Source organism: Rissa tridactyla, chromosome 4 (genome assembly GCF_028500815.1).
Source record: "Rissa tridactyla isolate bRisTri1 chromosome 4, bRisTri1.patW.cur.20221130, whole genome shotgun sequence".
Classification (NCBI taxonomy): Eukaryota; Metazoa; Chordata; class Aves; order Charadriiformes; family Laridae; genus Rissa; species Rissa tridactyla.
In genome coordinates this window covers 69,692,430-69,716,754 of record NC_071469.1, presented here as the reverse complement: position 1 = coordinate 69,716,754, position 24,325 = coordinate 69,692,430, and the positions used below count along the sequence as shown (strand labels likewise).

The 24,325-nt window shown below is 49.7% G+C and overlaps 1 protein-coding gene across 7 annotated transcripts in view; it reads left to right on the top strand.

Annotated features, from left to right (window-relative positions):
- NIN (ninein) overlaps nt 1-24,325 on the top strand; it is a 66,924-nt gene that overhangs the window by 22,251 nt on the left and 20,348 nt on the right. For 6 of the 7 annotated variants that reach the window (XR_008466326.1, XM_054200770.1, XM_054200769.1 and 3 more), the window contains exons 5-19: nt 4,996-5,035; nt 6,520-6,710; nt 7,913-8,059; nt 9,226-9,393; nt 10,718-10,854; nt 12,286-12,426; nt 12,602-12,776; nt 13,765-13,875; nt 14,662-14,751; nt 16,130-16,283; nt 16,590-16,711; nt 18,015-18,541; nt 19,283-21,331; nt 22,542-22,667; nt 23,305-23,374. Coding sequence is in view for 6 of the 7 variants with exons in the window: in XM_054200770.1 (XP_054056745.1) it covers nt 4,996-5,035; nt 6,520-6,710; nt 7,913-8,059; nt 9,226-9,393; nt 10,718-10,854; nt 12,286-12,426; nt 12,602-12,776; nt 13,765-13,875; nt 14,662-14,751; nt 16,130-16,283; nt 16,590-16,711; nt 18,015-18,541; nt 19,283-21,331; nt 22,542-22,667; nt 23,305-23,374 (4,248 nt within the window). In the remaining variant the exon portion in view is untranslated. The remainder of the gene's footprint in view (nt 1-4,995; nt 5,036-6,519; nt 6,711-7,912; nt 8,060-9,225; nt 9,394-10,717; nt 10,855-12,285; nt 12,427-12,601; nt 12,777-13,764; nt 13,876-14,661; nt 14,752-16,129; nt 16,284-16,589; nt 16,712-18,014; nt 18,542-19,282; nt 21,332-22,541; nt 22,668-23,304; nt 23,375-24,325) is intronic. The other variant, XM_054200775.1, reaches the window with a different exon arrangement.

Sequence of the window (24,325 nt, the reverse complement as noted above, 5' to 3'; positions counted from 1 at the left end):
AACAGAAAAGCAAAAGGTGAAGGGCGGCCGGGTTCGGTGGCCTGCGTTAGCATACGGCCGCAGCAGCATTTCCCTGGAGCTGGGCTCGTTCCAGCCTTGCCCCCGTTTGCCAAGTATTGTTGATTCAGTGTTCAGGAGCACGCGGTGGGAGTTTTCCAGTGGGAAGGAGAAGTGCTGCTGGCTTTCCCCCCCTCCCCTGTCTCCTGGCTTTACTTGTGCCGTCCTAGAGCTGGCGGGGGGTGGCTCTGCAGCCACCTGCATTGGGGGCTGCCCAACCCTGCCTGGGGAAGCAAAGGAGGAATGTCCCGTTTCCAGTGTTATGCAGAAGAGCTTAAAAATGATATTTTAAAAAAGAAAAAACTCAAATAAAAGCTTTTCCACCAGAGCCAGCTTCTTTACCCTGTTCTCGGTAACCTCTGCTCACCGCTATGGGGATGCTCATCCATCTCCTGGTGCTGGCCATATGGGCTGCCCTGACCTTGAAATCAATGTTAATCTGCCCACAACCCCCCAGGGAGGCGATGCCCTCGATGGGAGAGGCCACTCTAATCTTACTCCTCTGTTTTAGCTGTCAAGGAGGTGTAAAAAGCTAGTCTATATAACAAGGTCAGTCAATTAACTCAACTGGGATGTAACCACGCTGTGCTCCCCGGTGGCTGCATCAGTCTCCTGGTGGGATGTCTTCTTACGCCTTTTGGTTAATTCTCTTGCAACTTGATGGGGTTGCAAGATGGTGGGATGGTTAATTCTCTTGCAACTTGAGCAAAACCCAGGCTAAATTTGTAAAATCCCCGCTTTCCGTCTTTATCAGCGTTGCTCTCCTGTCTCTAAAAGAAGATCCTTTCAGTATGCATAGAAATGAGTTGCTTGAAGGCATTGGAGGTCCCGGGGGTGCTGGGTGGTGATGGAGATTTCTGAAGCATTGACTATTTGGGGCTCAGTACAACTAGCAGCCTTTGCCCGGGTTTCTCCTGCTGCGTGTATAAACACGCTGCTGCCTGCGCTCCCCAAGCCTGCCTCCAGCCCAGGGTGTTGTGCTGGCCTGAGAACTGGGGCAGTGTGGCTTAATTGGTGCTTTCTTTCAAGCCATGCCAATTAAAAGGGCTCAGGCTCTGTCTGAGAGGCTTCCGTCCCCTTCTCGTTCTCTGTCAACAAGAGAGGAGAGGCCCGGAGGGCTGGTCTGGGCGTGGGATCGGTTGCCCAGAGAGGCTCTGCCACCTCCATCCCTGGTGGCTTTCCAGGTGCCACCGGAGGAAGTCATGAGCAGCTGGGTCTGAATTCAGGGTTGACCTTGCTGTGAGCAGAGGGTGGTTGTAGGGATCCTGAGGTTCCCTCTGGCCTGCACGAGTTTGTCCCCACGGATGCTATTAGGCTGATGGGTGACAAGAAACGAGTGGCTCTGGCAGCTCTATGGATGTGGCGCTAAGGGAGCTGCAGCCATGAACGCACCCAGAAATGCAATGTGAAAGCTTGTGATGGTTCAAGCTCTGCGTTTCCGGCCCCGGCTGCCACTCGAGCTTGTTTGTCCTAAACTCTCGATAAAGGTGGTGGGTCTTGGTGGCCTTGGGAAGTGCTGTGACCTTGTTTTCGTTTCCTTTTTGCCTTGTTGATGATGCTCTGCTCAATGGTGGTGGTGCAGGGTTGGGATGGGGAGCAGGTTTGGTGGCCGTGGGGTACCAACCCCAAGCTGGTGGTGGGGCAGCAGCACCCTTTGGCTCATGGGTCCCCAAGCAGTGCAGTCCTGGGTACACAGAGGTGGCCAGTCTTAAGGCCATGTTGACTTCCAAACCTCAGCGTAGGGCATCTGTCATCACCCCTTGCCCAGCTGCTGGCTCTGCTTCGGGAAAGGTCCCACCTACTTGCAGGTTGTAGAAACCGATGTCATGTCCCAGCTCTGTCCCTTTGGTGCCCAACGGAGCCACTTGCTCCCCAGACATCCATGTGTTTGCTCCTGCATAGAGTGGTTTCCAGCATCGCCTCCCTGACCTTCTGGGAGGGTCAGGCTGAAACTCTGTCTTCTGGTTCTCGATGTACAAGTGTGAGGCCCCTGAAGCACAGCTGTCCTGTAAAGCCAGGATCTGCAAATAACAGCTCAGGATCGTGCGAACACCCCCCCGAAAAGTGCATTTATTGATGTGATTCTGGTGCTTTTTTGGTGGGTTGTGGAGATTTGCCATTTCTCGGGGGTCTCTGCCCTGGCTGCTGGGACCAAGGAGCTGGTGTCTGGTCAAGCAGAGAGGGAGAATGGGGGGCCATCAGCGTCGATGCGAAGGCTCACCTTGCTGCCCACAGAGCAGCCCAGGCTCAGCGGGCGCTCCTGATCGTCATTTTAATTAGCAATATATTCTGGCGGAGAACAAAGGTCTGTCTCGCTAAAGCAGATGGCGGGGGGGGCAGGGGTGGGGGGGTTGGTTCTTGCCTTATTATGGGGAGAGGCCGGGGCGAGCAAACGGCAGAGGCTGCAGATGCTCGCCCGGGCCCCGAGCTGGAGGGCGGCGAGCATTGAAAGCCGTGGCCATCTGCTCCTCAAGCCCGGCCAAGCACGCGCCTGCCCAAATAATAATCATAATAACAACGCATTCCTGGGATCGTCCCTCCCGGCCCGCCGATGTGTGTGACCCGCATCCAGCTGTAGCACCGCCGGGGCCGGGGGAACAATGACATGGGGATGAGCCAGCCACCCCCACCACCACCCTTGGCTTTGTCCTCCCACTGGCGGTGGCCGACCCCGAGCCCCAGCCACACAAAGGGACCCCCGAGCCCTCCCCGGCACGGGGAGGGAGGTCACACGAGCTCCCTGGCGGGGGGTGGCAGTGGGTTACCACCACCCCCCAACAGCCTCTTTTGGTATTTATGGAGTTACCATGTGCTGTGGTTTGGGGGCTCTTGGTTTGGAGGCGGGCCCTTGAAGCAAGGGGGGCTGGTGCTAAATGCTTTAGATCTGCTTCTGGAATCAAATATATATATATGTTGCTTATGGAAAAAGGCTTGGAGACGGCAGTGGCCCCCTGTTTCTGAGCATCGCTGCCTGGATTCACCTCAGTGCGCCCCCACCACCCCACCCCCGGGATGCACGGCCCCAAGGATGAGCGGCTGCAGGGTGGTAGCTCTGCCTGGTACCCAAAGGTACCTTCTCCCAGCACCGAACTGGCATACGTAGAGGCCCTTATGGGCTGGGATGGTGTCAGCTCTTGCGTTGTTGGGAACGTTTGTGTTTATGGGCTGTTGTCTGCCTTTGCAGGCAGTAATTTGACGGCACCTGTTGCCTCGGCTCCTGCTTTTTGTGTGCTTGTCCTGATGGTTTATCCGGCAAAGCAGCAACCTGCCACCCCAGCGCCTCGACGGTGGTGCTAGCAGGACAAAAATCTGCAGCTTTCTAGTGCAATATTACATATTGTGTTCTTGGCTTTGTCTGGAACATCCGGCAGAGCCGCAGGTTCCATCCCTGCCTGTGACCTGCCTCTGCCAGGCTGATTTCTGCTGGGGAAAGCAAAGGTTAAGCCCCCCCACACGCAAACTTCTCCATCCAAGGCCCTCCCCAAAAGCAGAGGGGTATCGAGATGCTGCAGGATTGTGTGGCCCTCGGACGGTCCAGCAGATGAAATGGGAGCAAGCAGAAGAGCTAAAAAAAAAAAAAAAAAGTCCGGTGACCTAATCCAGTTTCCATGGCAACGTTGTAGATTAATGGCTTTTAGCTGTAATCTGAATGAGATGTATTGAAGTTTTATATGATGATTTAGAGCCTCTTTATGTCCTGGGTGACTTTGACTTCAAATCCATCAGTCACGTGCAGGCAGGAGTATCCACTTGTAGCGGCGGCGAGGCAACATCTGCCGCTGCTGCTGCTAAACCAGGAGTTAATATTGCTGAGCATCGCCTGTGAGTAAATACCCTCAGATGGTACCAGGGTGGCAGAGACAAGACAACATGTAATACCCGGGGAAATCATTTTAAATCACGTACTTCTGCCCTGCTGCCGGTGCCGCCTGAGCTGATGTGGTATCGCCACTGAGGAAGCAGGATGGCTTAAGACTAGCAAAGAGTGTGGGTTTGGGGTTTTTTGGGGGGGTTTCTTTTTTTTTTTCTGTTCCCCCCTCTAACTAGCTCAGCATAGAGCTTGTTGGCAGCACGGCTCTGTCTCCTGACCCACAGTTAGCAGAGGCGTTTTGGAGCGGAGCTTGGGCTGCTGGCCCTCGAGCTCCGCAGGCAGATGGGTGCCCCTTGTCAAAGGGGAAAGCACAAAGCAGCGAAAGCTTCATTTCCCTGCATCGCATGTGCTCTGGAAGCAGATGTCCCCATCGCAGTCGTGGGCTCATTGCAACTTAATTAACCTGCCACGGATGTGCGTGTCCCCCCACCCCGGTGCCTGGGACACCCGGGCTCTGCGGCTGGCGTGGGTGACGTGGTCGTCCACGGAGGGGAACCGGGATGAGGGATGGTGGTATTCCATGCAAGTTTCTGCCGACGGCTACTCATGATGGGGATGCTCGAGACTCGAAATATGCTGTGCTCCCGGCTTGCAGGCTGGAGATCCACGTGGGCTGGGGGTAGCTTTTCTGCAATGGGAAAAGAGGGTGCTGGAAGGAGAGGATAACCCAACCGCAGGCGCTCATGCAGCCCATGATCTTCCCCGTCTCCTCATCTTGACCATCGATACCTCTAAGACAAGCAGCATGGCTTGCTTGGAGGGCAAATCCCTCGCTCTCCCATCAACCTGCTGGACTCGGATCTGTCACCTCTCGTGGGTCGTTTGCAGGGCATTAGGCGTCTCTTGCTGCAGCTGGGGTTTGTCCCCGCCGAAAAACCTTGTGTGCCAGCAAAAGGCAGCATCAAAGAGCCGTGGATTGCCAGCCCAGCCCGCAGGGAGCGGGGAGATGAAAGCCTGGCGGCGTTGCTGGAGCCGTGTAGCTTGTTTGATGCTGATTGCAGAGTCTCTTTCATACGGGTGATGTCTTGCAATAGTAATAACTCGGGAACCTTTCGTTTTCTCCCCAGCGCTGGAAGACGCGAGACAGCGAGGAGTATGAGGCCGAGGGTAAGAGCAAACAGCAGCGCTTGTGTGTGCTAATTGTCTCTTTAGCTTTGAAGGTGAATGAGAGGAGCACTTTGGGATGGTCTCAGGCCAGCTGGGCGCACTGAGCGGTCCCAGCCTGGCTTGACAAGGGGCACGTGGGGCAAGCAAGCCCCGAGTTGGGCACGAAAGCTAAAGCAGGGCTCCTTGGAGGGCACAGTCTTGTGTCTTACCCTTTCTGCTCTCTTTTCTTCCTCCTGCCTGGCGCGGGGGCTGCCCTGCTGCAGGTATCCCCGGTGTCCCTGGCCCCAGCACCCCCAGAGCAGCAGCCGGGGCCGGTCCTGGTCCCCACTCCTGCCCCGGGGGCTGCTGGCTGTAGTGGGGCACGGTGGGCACTAGATGTCAGCACGGACCAGTCATTAAATGTGTCCTAATTGTCCTGTAAGACCCCCCCCTCCCCCCGGGGTGACTGTGGGGCTTTGGCGCTAACCCTCAGCCGGACCTGCAGCACGCAAAGATATGTTTATAACTAAGCCATGCAACTTATAACTGCTTCAACACCTCGTCCTTCTTCCAGCCATTCTCTAACCCCTACCCCATCCATGGGGACCTCATTTTTGCTCCAAAAGCTGCTATTCCAGGGAGTGGTAGCGGGTGGAAGGAGGTGGCCTGGCAGCTGAGGAAGCTCTTACTGGTTGGTGTCTAGTGAGTGTTCCCAGCTGGGTGAGACTGCACTCCAGGCATTTGCTGGGGGTAGAGGAAATGTGTTCAGCTGAAGGCTGTTGCGTTTTCTCCTTCCCCTGAAGGGCTGTTTGGAAGTTATTAGATTAAAACATACACTACAGTTTACATTCAAAGGGGGTGGAAGTTTAGGCAGCTCCACCTGGGGGGTGACGTTTATGGAGACGGGCAACCACTGAAGTTCTCGACCTGGTCAAGGTATATGTGGATATGAAACTCGCACAGTCCTTTCCCTTGATCCTGTAACTGCCCAGAAGAGGAGGGGTCCCTTCTCCATCCATGCCAGCAGCCAAGGTGGCAGGGCTGTGCTTCCCCTGGTCACCAGCCCATGTTGGCCATTGGACTCATCCATGTCCCCAGAGATCCTCCTGGCTGCAGCTCACCCTGCGCCTGCATCTACCTGCTCTAGGTGAACCTGCTCGGGCACGGGGGTTGGACTTAGATGATCTCCTCTCTTAGAGGTCCCTTCCAACCCCTATCATTCTGTGATTCTGTGGATATGAGTTTCCCTCGCCTGTGGTGGCCCACACGAGTTGAATGTTGAGCAGGATCTGCTCCCTCTGGGAGAGTCCGATAGCCGTGCTGGTACCCCAAAATTACAAGTGTGCAGGATGAGGTAAGGCACACTTGGGGTCTGATGCGCAAGGAGGGAGGCTCTGCCTGCTGTAGCAGTGAGTCCCCTGTGACATGCAGAGCCCCCAGGTCTTCTGGTGGTCACTTGCATGCAGTGGTTGGGCAGAAACCAGAGCAGTTTTCCCCATTTCCAGGGCAGCTGCGCTTCTGGAACCCAGATGACCTGAATGCCTCCCCCAGCACCTCGCTGCCTACCCCAGACTGGATAGAGGAGAAGCTGCAGGAGGTCTGCGAGCACCTCGGCATCACCAGGGACGGCCACCTGAACCGGAAAAAGCTCGTCTCCATTTGTGAGCAGTATGGGCTCCGAACGGCGGCCGGGGAGGTGAGTGGCCACCTACGGAGCCACACGCACCAGCACACAAGCCTGGGTTTTAGCTGTGGCCCCCACAAAGCCTGTCCTGCGGTTGACCCCAAGCCTGAAGCACAAGTGCTGGTTAACAGGTTGCTACTTGGAAGGCGGTTTTCACCTCCAACCGGTGGCTTTCCAGCGATTTTGTTAGTGTCAATCCATCGGACGTGGGAGGCTGTTCTGGCAGAAGGCAGCTGCCAGCCTTGCTGACACCGTAGCATGCGTGTCCTCTCATGCCATCGTGGAGTAAACTGGAATTTCAAAACATATCCCGGATTCCAAGCATGTCTCCTTAATCCCAGAAATCTTTTAGCTAGACAGCAAGTATGGGTTAAAATATTCATAGATGGTTGCTTTTGACTTTGTGAAGGCCTGCGGGCTGTTCCTGTCCTGTAGGAAGAGTCCACGGGAAAATTATTTCTCTTGCAAAAAGTCTCTCATCAATTTAGGATTCAGTTTTGTAAAAAAAAAAAAAAACAACCAAAACAAAAAAACCAAAACAAAAAAAAAAACAACCCCAGACTGTTTTGCATCTTAAAATAACATGGCTTGTAATCATTTCCTTCATAAAAGCGTGTTTCTGAGCAGGTATTCCTTTGCAAGAAAATGTTTTCAGGATATTAAGGCAGAAAATGCAAAAATAAACCGTAGACAGAGAAATGGCGAGGGATTCATCTTAATATCTCCGGTCCTTACGAGGTTCGTCTCGCTTTTCAGAAAGCAGACTGCCCTGGAGCATAAACGACATTTATTATAACCTTGCAGTGTCTTACTGTGTTTTTGGTTTGTTTTCGCCTGGTCGCTTCAAGCTGCTGGGGTTTTGGCATCTCTCTCTCTACCTTGCGCTGAATCCCTGCGGTCACCCCGTCTCGGGAGCAGAATGGCACAAGGGGTTTTTGTGCCGCCTCGCAAGGTGGAGGCTCCAAGCTGAGATGACCAGGAGCTTACACGCGTTGACAGGCAGGATTTTCATAGTGTACGTGGCTCTGCAGTTTTCCATCCAAAGATTGCCGTGCCCCAGCGTTAGGCTGATGCAATGTGCCAGGCAGCTTTTGCTTTGCCTTTTTTTTTTTTTTTGTAGAGCCTTGGGAAAAGGATGTTTTCTATTGTGCCAAATCGTTACCGCGGGGCTTTTGGCAATAGCAGGTGCGATTTCTGTCCTCTGCCGCTTGCAGGTCCTTGAAGAGGTGCTCCATAACCTGGAGCAAGATGGCACCATGAGCATAGAGGACTTCTTCTACGGCTTGTTTAGAAACGGAAAGTCGCTGACGCCCTCGGCGTCTACTCCGTACAGACAGCTGAAACGACACCTCTCCATGCAGGTGAGAAATCAAGGTGGATCTTGGAGTAAAAGCAGGAGGAGGGGGGAGAAGTGCTGGGAAAATTCCACCTTACCTGCCTCCTCCTCTTCCTCCCCTCTTTGTCCCTGTGGTGGGGACAAATCGGAGGTCCCCTTGGAGATGGTGGCAGAGCTCGGGGATTGGAGCAGAGCCGGGGATGCTCCGGTGAGCACAGCAGCACCGTGGGCATCTGCCTCTGCCCTGACTGAGAGCGATGGGGTGAAGCTGCTGCAGGCTTTCTCGGGGTGTGGGGGGGGATAAAGCAGAAAACATGCCCCTGGTAAAGGGGAGATGGCTTCCCTTTGCCGTGGCGTGGAGATGGCTCTTGCAAGCTGTGAAGTGCAGTAAGTAAATGGTATAAACTGGGTGCAGGGGGAAGCGGTGGCTGGGGGTAGGATGGATGCTGTGGGCATGCAGGTCCCACATAGAATCACAGAATGGTTTGGGCTGGAAGGGACCTTAAAGGTCATCTCGTCCCACCCCTGCCCTGGGCAGGGACACCTCCCACCAGCCCAGGTTGCTCCAAGCCCCGTCCAGCCTGGCCTTGAACACCTCCAGGGATGGGGCAGCCACAGCTTCTCTGGGCAACCTGGGCCAGGGGCTCACCACCCTCACAGCCAAGAATCTCTTCCTAATATCTAACCTATATCTACCCTCTTCCAGTTTGAAGCCGTTAGCCCGTGTCCTATCACTACATGCCCTTGTAAAAAGTCCCTCTAATTTTTCTTTTTTCTGCTCTAATATTTTTTTTTTGGAGAGAGAGAAAGAGTTTGACATCTTTGCCTGGAGGCTGAGGGCTGTAGCAAAAGCGCCAGTGCATACGCTCCCTGCAGGCTTTTTAGGGGAGGTGACGCTTGAAACCAAGAACGGATAGCGCAAAACACTTTTGGAGCATTGAGGACAGCTCTGAGGCTGTTCCTCCTCGGGATTTATTTTAAATCTGAAGCGCCTGGTTGCGCTGTGGTGCCGTGAGGTCAGCAGCAAGGCTCCTGCCGCCTATTTGCTTGGCAGTGGGGAAACGCAGACCTTAATCCTTAATCTCCAGACTACTGTTAGCGAAATTACATTTATAAGCCTTTCCCGTCGCGGGGTGGCCAGATGCCCGGCTCTACCCGTGCCCCGTCTCACCCTCTCCCCTCTCCCCGCAGTCCTTCGACGAGAGCGGGCGGCGCACGACCACCCCCTCGGCCATGCCCAGCACCGTCGGCTTCTGCCTCTTCTCCAGCCTGGACGATGGGATGGGCTACGGCTGCGTGGAGGGGGTCCTCGACTGCTGGCACCAGGAGGGCATAGAGAACAGCCAGGAGATCCTCAAGGTAACCAACACCTCCACCTCACCCCTTTTATTTACCTTATTTTTTTAATCCTCTGTGTGGGATGCTGGACTGTAGCTGAATTATTTTTATTTTTTTTTTCCCCCCTCTTTAAACTTCCCAGTGCTAAGTGCTGAGTCTGACCGTTCTGGGAAACTTCTGATCATTTCCCTTACTGGTGCGTCCCAGAGAGCTAGAAGTTAATGATAAAAAAAAAAAAAAAAATGTAGCGTGACTTCCAGCTCGGCTTGAAGAGGTCACCTATATTTGTAGAAAGCAATTTAATTCCTTTACCTCCCTGAAAAGCTGCACCTGCAAACCTTTTAGCACGGGGATGAGCTGAATTATTGCTCGCGCCGAGGTGGGAGGACGGCACTTGAAATCCTGCCCCGCAGTTAGCATTTTATTATACGGAGTAAAAGGGTAAGGGGGGTGGCAAATCAGATACCTGAAGTAAACCCCATCCCCGTCCCTCTCGCTACAAGCCATGGGTGGGAGAAGAGAATTTCACATGTATTCTGAGAGCGTCGCTGGGCTCCCTGCAGCAGCGGTGGCAGATTTCTCTTGGCATCTAATTGCGGATTTTGAACAATCCAGGTTGTCGTAAATGCTTGATCCGAAGCTCTGCTGTTGATCTCGGGCAATAAAACCCACTTGTAGGCTGGGCTCGTGCAGACCAGCTTGATAACCTGGTCCTGCTTTTACTGGGCTCACGTGGTACGTCTTTGCCTCCTCTGCTGCTTGTTGTTTTCCTTAGCTCATAGCTCGCTTTTACCGGTGGCCCTGGGGTGGTTTTTCCGGTGTTTCAGCCCCACCGCTAGCCCCGCTGCGCTCCGCTTTGTGCTCTGGCAGAGTTAGGCTGAAGGAAACGACAAGCCGTTGCTGACGATAACTTAATTTCTAAGAGGTGGGATCCTTGCTACCGCATACCTCCTACAAGGCTGCTTCTGTGCTCTCTCCGTTGCAAGAGCTGGTTTTGTTTGTCTCCGACCACTTTCTTGCAGCATTTGAATACGTAAAAAGGCCGGTGTAGTTAGGTCCCGTAGAGAATTAACACTTTTAATCAGGCGTGAGCTTAATTTCCTGTTGCTCTTGCAGCACAACCAGGACATTTTTTCCATCCCCGCAGCTGGCAGCAGCTCTTCCACGTAGGAAGGTGGCAGAGATGTCTGGTTTATTGCCCCAAAGGCATTTGTGACAGATTAATCAGCAAGCAAAGATCTCTTCTGAGCCTCCTCATTTTATTCTGTCACTCCACGTAGAAATGTCTCCGGGCTCCTGCAGGGCAGGGAACCTCGTTCTGCTCTGACGCCGCACTGTTTTGCAGGCTTTGGATTTCAACTTGGATGGGAAGGTGAACCTGACGGAGCTGACGCTGGCGCTAGAAAATGAGCTTTTAATAACCAAGAATGGAGTCCACCAGGCAGCCCTGGCCAGCTTCAAAACGGAGATCAGACACTTGCTGTAAGTCACCAGGATCACCGGCTCTGCCGCTTCCTCGCTCTCCGTTTCGCCGAGCGGGAGCTGAAGTAGCAGCCGATTAATGCGGGTTCATAGCATCTCTCCGAGGGGTATCGGTGCGGTGCTGCCACTCTGCCGCAAGGTTAGGTTCTCCGTTAGCTCAGTCGGAAACTTTCAACTCTCTCATTTTGCGTCGGCGAACCGCTCAAGCCCAAGCATCGCAGAAAAATATACTTTAAAATATAAAAATAAATAATAAAATAATTAAAAAAAAAAAAAAAGGCAAAGCGGCAGGCTGTTTCCAGCCCCACTCTGCAGTCTGGAAACGGGCACCGCAACCTGCAGCGGGTGTTGATGGCCAAGGAACGTGAAACTTAAGGCTAGTGCCATTTGGTAAGCAGGACCTTTAATCCCAACTGATTTCTTGCAGTAGCGTTCCGTAGGTTTTGCCATGTGGTAGAGGCGTGGGTGAGGGACAAAACCACCAGGTGTCCCGCCCCCCCCCCTTTTTTTTTTTTTTTTTCATTTGAAAGTCAACATAGTTTGACTTGGCACAGCACCAGCTCCTCTACTGAGAGAGTGTGGGAGATGGGAAACACCTCCCTGAATGTATATTTGTTAATTTATAAATTATATACATGTACTACTGGAGCTCAAATGCTTTGTTTCCATGCACCAATGGATCATCTTGTCCAACCCCTCTGGAGACCCCCGCTCCGAGCGTCGCACCCTCAGTTCTGCGTTGGTTCATTGCTGTTGGGTAACTGTTGCATCCATCTGCCACGAGCACAAGCTCCAGTCGATGGCGGTGTCTGGATTGTACAGATTTGCAATCTTTGAATAGTTTAGATTATTTATCAGCTTCTGCGTCCACCTCCATGCAGTACCGTAGGTGACTCTTGCTGGTCCTGCACATGTCCTGTTACCTGTCGGCTTATCACTTGTACGTGCAAGCTGCCTGTTCCACTTGCATGGCTGCAAGATGAGGCTTCCCATGGTTTGTGTCTACATGTCTAAATACATTTTTACACTCACCCAGTGGAAAGATTTGTTATTAAGTTCCCATCAAGGAAGCTGCTCAATGTAACAGATCTTAGTAGATTGGACATAGTGTAAGGATGAAGTGGTAAAGGTAAGAAAATGATGAGAACAAGTAAATAGGGCAGAAAGTGGCCTGGCAAAATGGCACAGAGCTGCAATTTGGGGGGCTAGACCACAGCTGAGGAGTTCAAGCGTTGAGGTCTTGGGACCTATGTGCGTATCAAGACATGTCCAGAGCTATGTGTGCAAGTTCATATCTAGTGACTAAATGCAGTTGATGAGGCCCTTGGAGAGCTTTCTGAGCTGTTCTTTTCTGATAAGCCCCTTGCAAGTACCTTCTCTGGGGGAGCCAGGAGGGGTGACCTAATCCAGGAGGGCTGTGTTTTACCCTAGGGAGAGGGTTGACCAAGTGGCCAGAGAGAAAGAGAAGCTGCGCTCGGACTTGGAAAAAGCCGAAAAGCTGAAATCCCTGATGGCCTCCGAAGTGGATGACCACCACGCGGCAATTGAGCGCCGGAATGAGTACAACCTCAGGTATGGCGTCCCGGTTCATCCCCCCGCTCCTCTGTGGTGTCACTGCCACGGCATTGCGGGGACGCGGTGACAGACGTAGTGGCTTGGTGCTGGCCGACTGTCACCGAATCGCTCGCAGCGGTGTCTGCCGCCTGCTGCTTCTTATGAGCTCTTCTTATCTCCGGTGCCTTCATAGGAAGCTGGATGAGGAGTACAAGGAACGAACTGCAGCTCTGAAGAACGAGCTCCAGAGGGAGCAGGAGCAAATCCTGCAGCAGGCAAACAAACAGCGGCTGGAGCTGGAGCAGGAGATAGAAAAGCTGAAAACAGATGAGAACTACATCCGGGACCGCCTGGCCCTTTCCCTGAAGGTAACGGGGACTCAACGGAGCCGGCATTTTTCCCCCCCAAAGGTCAAGGGTGCCCAGAAGCGGGGAGCGAGGCTCGCAGCGTAGTCCTTGGTGAGAGGATGTGTCACAGTGCACATGGAGCTCGCTCAAAGTCACTTCAGCAGCCAGACAGAGGCGTATCCCTGAGAACTGTTTTTTGGGTCACCTCGATAGGTCACTCCTTGGATTCATAAGGCTCCAGTTCAAATCTCTGCTGCCATCAAGTGCAGAGTGTACGTTGTGTACGGCTACCGGCTGGGCCGTCTGCCTTGCTGGCTCTTTGGCTGCCCAGACAGGAGATAATAAGTCTTGACAAAGTTTAAAATACTACTTTAAAAACAAATAATAAAAAAAAAAAACACCTCTAAAGCAAGCTTGCTGTTACGCCTTTCGATGATTTATCCGCTGCCTAATGCAATGGTGTCACCCAACCGTGACCTCACAGATTCACATCCTTTTTCTAGATTTTTTTTTAATTAGAAAACATTTAAGTTGAAACTCTTTTTATCTGACCACTGCCTTACCATACAACTAACTTTTGCTCAGTTTAAAATAAATAAATAAATAAATGGTAGCATTATCTTACAAACGACATCAAAAGCGCTGCCAGTCCGAGGGAGCTAATATACCCTTGCAGATGTTCAGGCAAGCGGCTTTTGAAGGGGGTGGCTGTCCTGTGACCATCAGGAAAATCGTAAAATATTCCTCCTGAAGCAGCTGTCTGGAGGGTGAGAGGAGCAGAGGAGCGCGGGGTCTGAGCCGGCTGCGGGTCTGGAGTTCACACTCGCTGTTTTGCTGCGGGAAGAGGGGTTACGTGTGCGTGGATTCATCATTCTCCTCTTCGGGTGAAGCTTGTAACAGCGTTGTGCTCTGATGTGACTGGGAGATTAGCCTTTTCTAAGGAGTTACCATGTGTTAATGTTTTCCTTCTCCAAATGCTGAGGCTGTTGGGGATTTTTGTTTGGTCCAGGAAAACAGCCGCCTGGAAAGCGAGTTGTTGGAAACGGGAGAAAAACTGGCCGAGTACGAAAGTTTGGCAAGCAAACTGCAGAGGAACTTGGAAAACGTCCTGGCTGAGAAGGTAAATATTCCTTTTCCCGGTATGCTTCCAGAATTAAATGGCTTTTCAGTTACTACACTCGAGCTGCCAATTTAAGTAATAGCCGGAGGCTCTTGGGGTCCCTACCCAGATGTGACCAAGCCTGCCTTGTTGGCATGAGCTGCCTGCCTGACTTCCAGTTAAGGAAACTAAAGATATTCCACCTTAGCTGTAGTTTTACACTAATTGATAGGGGGGAGCCTCATGGTGAAATAATCATCCCACAGATCTGCAGGGATCGTTTTTTCCCCAGCACGTAGTTTTTGATAGAGCCACCGTGCTGGTCCTTTCTAGGGTAGATGACACACGAGGTGTTAGGTGTTACCTGGCATCTCTGCTGGACTTAGGCAAAAATCGAGGTGAACAGCTGATGATGGTCGTATTGTAATAAACTCATCAACGTCAGCTTCTCCAAAGGCATTTCAGTGTGTCTGCATCCATAGACAAAGCCTCCTCTACTGGGATTCTCACCCAGCATCTGTTTTCCAGACTTCTTTAAAGCTGGGATTATTTATCCAACTGAGACGTGCGTCTGCTAAAACTAGGAAGCTGTGCTCTGAAATCTAAAGTTAGCACGAGAGCTACGGCGAGATAGCAGATAGTATTTGTCAGGGAGGTTGCTCATTGCCCCCTAACCAGCATGGAAACAGAGCTTCTGTATTTAAAATAAGCGAAAACAGAGGCTGCTTGCCAATGGCACCCAGGCTGTGATGAGCCGGGCCGTTTGGTGGAAGAGTTAACTGGATCATCCCATTCATGCCGTTTCAGTTTGGTGACCTGGATCCCAGCAGCGCGGAGTTTTTCCTGCAGGAGGAGAGGCTGGCACAGATGAGAAGCGAATACGAGCGGCAGTGCAGAGTAAGTGGAGACCCAGCACCCGTCTGTGCTGAGAACACCCTCACTGCAAACAGCAGCCCAGAGCAGCGATATAATGCTGCTGGGGTTTTTTTGTTGTTGTTGTTGGTTTTTTTTTTCCTGTGTAATGGTTTTTTTCCATTAACCCAAGTTCTTGCAGGACGGAAACTCTTGCCACAAAGGCAATTGGCCAAGCTATGAGGGAGGAGGTGCCACGAGGGTGGGCTTGGGTAGGGTCTATGGAGCATCCTTCATCCCCCAGCTGGACATCAGGCTCAACTCCTACACTAGCGGGTTTTTGATTCACGAAATAAACTTTGCCCTAATTTGAGTTCAGAACAGCAGAAATAGGATGTACCCGAGTTTTTAGTGGTTTCCAAAACCAGTAGCGTTTTCTTAAAATAAAACTGAAAATCTGAAGCTTGTCTTCTCCTCCCCAAATCTTGTATGGCTGAAATACTTCTTCAAGGTGGGCCCACAAGTGTCTATTTACATACTGACTTTCTGACGACTACTATGGTTACGGGCATTCGATTCATCTGCTCTGTATCATCCTTTTCATTCAATAAAGGACTACCGCGGCAAAAGTCAGTCTAATCTGAAACAGCAGGGTAGCTCTCTTAGGAAGTTGCCTTTTAAAAGCAAAGATTTTCTAGAAATAGTTGCTGAATGGGTACGTCTTGATAATAAGTTGCTTGAATATGCAATCGGTGGCTTTTTTTTTCTGGTACTGTCTGATATGAATCAGTATTCAAGGTTCACTTTCTGAACCACTGAAATCTGCAGAATTGCATGTTTACACATTCAGGGATTCGTTTTCCTCAATAAACGCTGTTCACTGAGCGGGGCGCATGGCGTTTGGCACAAACACACGGGATATTCCGCTGGCAAGGGAGCAGAAAGTACCAGATGGCAAACGCAGTAATGAGGATATCTCTTTCCTAATTTGATCCTTTGCTTCTGATTTGATGATTTATTTTTTTCCAAGTAGATGGTGTTTGAAGAGGTATTTGACCGTTTGAAAACGTGCCTAAGCTGCCGTTTAAAAAATTTCGTAGGAAGAAGGAATAAAGTGAAAGGTCCTGGAGCATGACGTGCTTTAGAGGCAGAATATGTACAGGCTGTCGGTCTGAAGAAGGTTCTGCTCTCTTAGTGAGAAACACCTCTGTTGTTTGCACAGGTTAGAACCTGGAGAAGAGCGTTGTTTTGCGGATAGGATGACTGTGGCATGACGGCAGGGTTATCAACGAGTCTTTACCTACTGTAATTCCCTCCTAAATGTCTCACTGTGGGTCTGTGTTGATGTACAGATGCTCAGTTGCCTTGGTTGCTTTCACTCAGGCTTCTTTGTCGTGTCCTCCCCCACCCCCTGACTTCTCAGGAGCTGCAAGACCAGATAGATGAGCTGCAGTCGGAGCTGGAGGAGTACCGTGCCCAAGGCAAAGTGCTCAGGCCTTCGCTGAAAAATTCGCTGTCGGAAGAGTTCGACATCGATATGAAAAGCCACGGCAACAGTGGCATTGAGCCTGACCAAGGTAAAGTGCATCTCCTGTATGACCAGCTTCTGTGCTGTAGGTATTGATGGTAACATCGTGGAGGCAATTAACGTAAAAAACTTTCCCAGACCTTCACAGTGAGACTCGGACACCACCTCCGTTTTGCTCTTTACCATTAAGTGGATATTCAAAACCGAAATTAATGTTCGCAGTTTCATGTCTCTCTGTGCGATGGGAATCTGAGAGCTGCAAGTAGCTGCCTAAAATATAAATTGATGCAATAATTTTGTTGAGAATGTATCTCCCTGGGCTTCCAGAATATGTATATAATTACTGTTTTTAAAGGGCTCGGTTCAGAAGACTGCAATCCATTAAATATGAGCATAGAGGCAGAAATGGCTATTGAACAAATGAAGGAGCAGCATCACAGGGATCTACATCACCTCAAACAGGAGCTTGAAGACACGGTAAGCTACTTTAAGTTAAACCTTCACAACTCTTCCAGCCTCTTCATACAGGTGGGAATGGTCTTGAAGAAGGACTTTTTAATTCCTGGTCAAATGATAACTTTTCTGTGAATCTGAGCCTCTGCCTTCCCTGTTCCTTCCGCACGTTGCCGTGCGATGGAGAGGTGCTGGAGAGGGCTGAATGAACGCTGCAGTAGATCCTCACGCCGCCTACCAGCTCACAAGAGAGCAGTCGAGCCTCTCCGAGGCAGTATCGCGTTTCCCGTCTTGAAAGCCTGCTGCATCCAAATTAGCCACTTCATTCGCGCTGCCATGGGATAATTGTGGGTTAGAAAGGCTGCTGGCGGGAGTCTGTGTTGCTAAATGCTGTCCTTGTGCAAGGACACACACCATGTCCTTGGTGGTGTCGAAATGTGATCTGCACTGTGGGAGTACGGAAACTCCGCTTGTTGCGATACCTGTGCTACGGAAAATGGGCCGTCAGCTCCCCATCTTTTGGGTGTCCATCTGCAGATTGATCTTGAGGTGCACTGGTGTGGAGATGGCCGTGGCTCTCTTCTCCAAGAGCTGGTTCAGGACCAGACGTCCGGGGTCCTATCAGGCTTCTACTGCATCCATCAGACCAGTGCCCACCTCCAGATGAGAGGTGGCTGTATCGTTATAATTGTTATAGAACTATAATCTGTTCACTTCATGTATGGGATAACACAGGTGCACTGAAACTGCGTTGTGACAAAGCTGGGATGGGAGTGGGAAAAGGGGACTGGTAAAATACTGCCCAAAAATCATTGACCTTCCCTTAAGGGTTCCATCTCAGTTGTGCTTCAAAGCAGAACAAAACACCAAACCCAAACACCGGTCAAAAAACCTCAACCAAATTAAAAAACCCAAGCCAAAGCCACCCCAGCCTTTTTAAAAGGAAAGGCCTCACCTGCCTCTTAATTTAGGGAAGGCTTTGAAAAAGTAATCGGTGAAATTAAAAAAAAAAAAAAAAAAAAAAATTGCAATTTGCAAAACTGACCTGGGACTTAAAAGTTGTTAGTGGCTTCTCTTTTCATAAATTTGCTTAATGGAAAAGCATTAATTTCCCTGTCTTCTAGATAATAATCATCTTTATCCCAGTAAGAAGTTAAGCTGAGCACTTTAGCGTCCTTTACAAGGGAAATCAATGTAAGATGCCAACGTGTAAATCAAAATATTCTGTAGAACGTATGGAGATATATAACAGCAAATTGTTGCAAAAGCGTCTCTGTAGAACATTCTGTAGAAAAGGAACCCATCCGATCTGTTTTCCTTTTTGTAGGTGAGCCATTACGAAAAGCAGCTAGATGAGACAAAAATCCACTGTGAAAAGGAGCAAGAGGATATGAGGAAGAAGTACACTGAGGAGATGCACGTCATGGAAAAGCAAATAACTGGCCTCAAAAATCAAATTGCAGAACTGCAAGGAGAGGCCGCAGTGCTCAGAGAACAGCAAGAAAAGCTCGACTGTAAATACAACGATGAGAAAACCAAATTAAAAATGAGTTTCGATGAGGAAAAAGCCAATCTGCAAGAACTGTTGAGGCAGGAGCACGAAGAAGACGTTAGAGCCAGGCTGGAGCAGGTAAACGAGAAGTTTAGCCAAGAACGGGAAGAACTGATTCAAAATGGTGCCTGGGTGGAAGAAAAGATGAGAGTTTTAGTGCAGAGGCTGCAGGAAGAGAAGGGAGAGCTGGAACGCAGCTTTCACGAGCAGCTGAAGAGGCTGGCGGAGGTGCATGCCCTGGAGAAGGAAGAGCTCCGTCAAGAGCTGCTGAGGAAGCACCAGCAGGACCTGGAGGAGGAAAGGTGAGTGCCACCGTCGGCGGGGACAGGAGCGCTGTGCGCTGGCCTGGTGGCCAAGGTGAACCTAGTGCAGAAATGGCTCCCCACACTTAATTCGAGCGTACTAACTGTACAGCGCTGGTACCTGTTGTACTCCAGAACACTGGGCTGCTTCCCAGGGGCTTTTACTTCTGACCTTCCTCAAGCAGATATTTCTGTTGGTTTGATTTTTTTTTTTAGCTCACCTGAAGGCAACAACAGTGTTGAAGCATAACCAGACGTGATTAATTTGAGTTCTGTTCAGGATCCCTGTGTTTTACAAATCCCTGCTTTGTACTTTTAAGGCATTTGGGTTTTCAGAGTTCTCCTTTCCTAAAGAAGTAAAGGGATGGCTTTTATCCAGGATCAAGTGTCAAAAAAACCTGAAATTGTCCTGGGGTGACAGGGAGAGATGATGGGGTAAGAACATCTGCCCCTACAAATCTGATCACAAGAATTAGAAGGGCCTATATTGTACATTAAAACTCTTCTGAGGACTTTTTGTGAGTTATACTTTTCCAAGGCAATTAGATTTTTATTTTTGAAGCTTCAGAAAATTGCCTCAAATTTAACTTGGGCTCTCAGAAGCACCCATCAAATAGTACTTCTTCTAAAACTCAGTGAAAAAGTAATTTTTCAGCTTGTTTTATTCAGCCTAAAAAGCCATTTGAATCTCCTTCTGAGTTAGCCCAGTGTTTAGTAATGTATTATGTTAACCATGTTTAGGACAAAAATGGAAAGTGACTATAAGAGAAGAGCATCTCATGCAGAAACTCAGTTTTCTGCCGACACACAAACACTTGTGAATAAATATGAAGAAACAATCCAAAACCTGGAAGGACGCTACCAGCGGGAGTTGCAGGAACTTGCCGAACAGCAGAGAGAGGAGAAATCTCAGTGGGAGTTTGAGAAGGATGAGATTGCTCAGGAGGTCGCCGAAGCTCACGAGCAACTGAAGGAAAGTCTGGCAAACGAAAAGGCCGTTTCTTCTGCCCTGACCCTGGAGAAAGATCTCCTGGAGAAGAACTTCAAGGAAGAAGTGAACAAGCTCGTGTGCGAGAGAGAGCAGCTTCAGAAGGAGCTGCGAGACCTGAGGAACGCTGCCGAGAAGCAAGAGAAAAAGCTGAATGATAAAATAGCGCAACTCCAAAATGACCACGAGCAAGAGCTAAAGAACAGGGAAGAGCATATATCCATGGTGGAGGAAAACGGGAAGCTGGCGAGGCAAAAGCTGGAGAGGCTTGACAAGGAATATAAGCAAGAGAAAGAAGAACTCAACTCCAAACTTCTTGATTTGGAGAGTTTAAACAAAGACATTTGTGTAAGAGCAGAATCAGAAAAGGCTGAGATGAGTTTGGAAATCTCAAGCCTTCAAGAGAAAATACAGAAACTGCAGTGGGAGACCCGTAGTTTTTCCGTGCTACAAAATCACTATAGGGTCCTGGAAAATGAGTACGCAAAAGCAAAGAGCAAAATTGCGGCTTCCTGTGGCATGGCGCTTCTGGGAGATGAGGCAGACGTTCTCCTCAATCTACAGAAAGTGCACGAGCAAGCCGTGAAGGAAAATGTCAGAATGGCTGCTGAGATCGTCAGGCTGCAGCGCAGGCTGGAAGCCACAGAGCGGGAGCCCATGCCACCTCCCAGTCCTGGCTGCTCCGAGTCTGGCTCAGAACAATCTCAGCTGCCAGACGAAATAGATCCCCTTTTTGAAGGGTTGCCCAGCGATTGTAAAGACGCAGAGAAAGGAACAGATTTGAACGTCCTTGTGTTTTTGGAGGCTGATGCTACAGACCTGGAAGAAATGACTGAGATGGATTCCGATTCAGAGAATGCGTGTGTTAAAGCCAGAGCAGCCGGGCACACGCTCAAGGTGCAGGGGTGTCAGATCCAAGGAAGCAAAGCAGCACTGGGAGCTGATGGCCATCAGGACTGGGACAAGAACCAAGAGCTGCTTTCTCGGGTGCCTCTGCTGCAAAACAAGAGAGATCTAGAGAAAACTCCCGAGAGACGACCCAGACCAAAAGTGCTACATGACAACGTTAAACAGCAGAAGGTTCATCTGCTAAATCACAGAATAACTCCCCAAACTAAAGGGTTTGTTCCTGACGCTGTGAAGCTTCAGGTTGAGCTTGAGAAGGCTGAAGAACTGAGTGAAGCCTCTCTCCAGCTTGGTCATGTTCCTGGGTCAACGAGTGGTGACCTGAAAAGTGTAATAGCTCAGCTTTGGAAAAGGGCAGAAGAGTTAGAAGACAGATTAATGGCACAGGCCGAGCTGCTGTCGCTGCAAGAAGAAATTCAGGTAGAAAACGAAGATCTGAAATCCGAAATGATGAAGTTAGCTGAAAAAAATAAAGTGCTAGAAGACAACCTGCGTAAGCTGAGAAGCCTTCACGGCAGACTAGAAGAAAGTCAACTGGGAAGTAGTAAGCTTAGAGAGGAAAAGGCGCAGCTCCTCCAAAAAGTTCAAGAACTGGACGATGACCAAGAACAAGATGCTCAAGGAAACACAGCGGCACACAATGACGGGTTAAGACAGCCTGGGAAGCTGGAAGAACATGCTGCTGCGTTTACAGCTCAGCAGGACCAGGCTGCCCAAAGGGACAGCAGGGTGTCCTGGGAAAAGAGGGAGCCGCAAGAACCCAAGGGAAAGCTGCAGGAGAAGGTTGCTGCTGCGGTTAACCCAGATGACACGCATCTCCAGGAGGAGAGGGATGCAGTGACGCACGGCTTGCAGAGCACGTGCACTGAGCTGCAGCAAAAAGTTGATCTTTTGAGGTAACGTACACTCGCAAAACTTTGGTGGGGAACCATGCTGGCCCCCCAGTAATCGAATGTGCCGCTTAGAAACTAACCTAGCATCCCGCTCACGGCTTCCTAGCTGCGCCTGCCTGCTGTTAACCACTCTAGTTTAACTTTGGTTAGAAAACACTGCCTTGGACTCTAATGACTAGCAAGCAGGCTGATTAATCGTGGATAACGACGGTTGAAATAAATGTGTGTGACCTAACTCCTCTCTGAGCGTGGCCTAACGTGAATGGTGGAACAGGAGCGACCTGCCGGCTGTTGTGTCTGTGGATGTAGTCGCCTTCGCAGTGTGTAGCTGATGGTCCATCAAAACCCCCCGTATTTTTATGTCCAAAATACCATGGTAACACTTCCAGAATGCTTTTAGCTTTTTACTAATATCACCTCTTCACTCGGTTCGTTCCCTTCTAGTACTGAATGTTATTTGGAATGCTAAACGTGCTTCTGTTTTTCTCAATATTTAAGTTAATACTAGAGGATTATGGTAACTTTTTTTTTTTCCCACAGCGGGAGCACTTAGTGTTAGGAATCCATCAGGTGTGTTGATACGGTAAATACCATTATAACACAGAGAACATAATAGGTTACCTACTTGTTTTTAACCGCTGTGTTTCAGCAAGGATTATTTTATATTTTTTTTGGAGGTCGTAATGTGGCTATGAGTGGCTTAATTATTGTTCAGCACCAGCTTCCTGCAGGAACTTGGTTTTTTTTTGGGTACTAACCCAGGGCTAAGTTATTTTCCTACAGTGGCCTCAGGACAGAAAAGGCACTTTCCAACACCCGCTGTTCCCAGCACACCGGACTCTAGAAGCTGGGGAAACAGCTCGCTCTCCTAGAAATCTCCATATTGTGGTGTTAAGCTGTTCAAAGTTATTTTTAACTTAAGGACTGAAAAGTTTAGTACAACAGTAGCGTGACACTCTTACTAGGTATCTTCGGTTTTTAACTAACTTCAGCTGCACAAAAACACGCACGAAAAGCCCCTTTTTCCAGTGATGTGGGAAGCACTCTTACCAAATGAAATGTAAAACCTGTGGACAGTTCATACATAAAATAAGCGCATTGCAGCTTTGTTTTGAAATATTACGAGTAGTTTAGGCTTTTAGTAGGTTTTTCTCCCTGTGGGCTGAGCTGATACGTGGAAAGAGTTTTCACTCGTCTCGTCTCTCTGCCGCAGGTGTGAAGCCGAGAAGCTGAGAGAGGAAAATGCTATTCTGAAAAACGAAGTGACTTTACTAAACGAGGAAGGTAGCGCTTCCAGCCTGAAACTGAGGGAGCTAAATGGATCCCGAGAAGAAATGCGGTAAGAATTCAATGGGGCACGTGCCACGTCCGGCTCTCGCGGTAGGGCAGGCACAATGGTTACACCCCTTCTCTCAAAGCTCCTTCATGCCTTAAACCTTCTACAAAACTTGAAACAGGCTTATTCCATGGTGCCGTTGGAAATACAGAAGGTTGACAGTCTATTCCTCAGCCTTTTTTACCTGCCCCAGCTTGTCCTGCCCGTTCCTAGAGCCACAACTGGGGCGCAACCGCAGGAGTTCAGGTGATCCAGTAACACGTACAAACACAGGGACCTACTTATGAGCCGATCTGGTGCAATTATTCTTGCTTCGGCCAAGGCAGAGCTTGTTGGGCTGGCGTAGCCTTAGAAAAGGCAGGAAAAAGGCCAGAGTGACAGTATTTCAGTGATTTGGTCTTTTGCAAGTAGATGACCCTCCGTGATCCGGGGAGTATTCTGCAGAAGTAATCCATGGGGTACCTTGAGGAGTTGACCGCTCGCCAATCACACAAAACAGCGATGCTAAGCGATAAATATCCAGCATTACCATTTCTGGTGATGTGAACAAACCAGCCCGTTCTTGTCGGTGTGTATATTAACAAGTAACCCTAACATTAACGAGTTTTTGTTTGTTTTTGTTTTTGTTTTTTTTCCTTAGGCAAAAGATAGAGGCTGTGAGAAGGGAGAAAGTGGCTGTACAGAAGATGGTTGACAACCTGAAAAAGCAGGTATATGCACGGCGCCCATAACCTTCTCCGTAGAAATCATCACTGTATGAAAGCTGTTCCTTAGATGGTCACAAAGGCTGTGGAAAATGACCGTTGTATAAATTTCAACTTTTTGATAACTGTTCTCACTAACTCTTTGGGATCGATAAGAGGCTTTTCTTGACCTGGTCAAAGACAACCGCAACGCTACTCTGACTGTCTGGCTTACAGACTTGAGAGCTCTTTCCATAGTCAACTTGGAAAGTTTATTTAATAGAAATATAAAGTTAAAAGCGTATCTTTTGTAATCTTTGTGGGTAATGGCTCTGCAGAAGCCCGGGGGAAGCAGAGGTTACGTGACTCAGCCTCTACTTACTTCCCAGCTCGCTGGGTCTAGGAACGCTGCCAGCCGTGACCCTTTGCTCGTATCCCTGCGACTGCTGCTTTTATTTCAAGGGTGGTTTGTTATGCTCGGCAAAGTAGAAGGTTTAAGTAGCTCATACATTCACGTCCCTCTTAGTATAGCTTAGTAAAACTCTACTTGCTCAGAATAATCTACTCGCTCAGTGGCATAACCCTCAAAACATACCTGGCAAAGGGAAGGAGGAACAGTGGTGTGCCAGATGACTGATATCGTAACTGATATAATTGAGGCTAATTATGAGAAATTAACGGTTTGTGAGGCTGACCGTGCATGCAACAGGCCATCAGGAGGATTCCTAAATATGGCTCTACTTGATTTGGCCTCAGATTAGGGCACGGAGCAAGTTAAACAGCTGTAGGGAAATAAAGCAAGCAGTGCTACTGGGGTCAAGGCTGTTCCGTAGAGAACAGTTAACGGCTGTGCCCCCACCGTTCAGAGTCACCACTGAATTGGAGTGACCCTTGTCAGGTTTTTTTTAATCATCTTAATAGAAAGGAAATGTTTAAAATGATCTCTTCCCCAATATAAAAACGGTCATAACTGACACT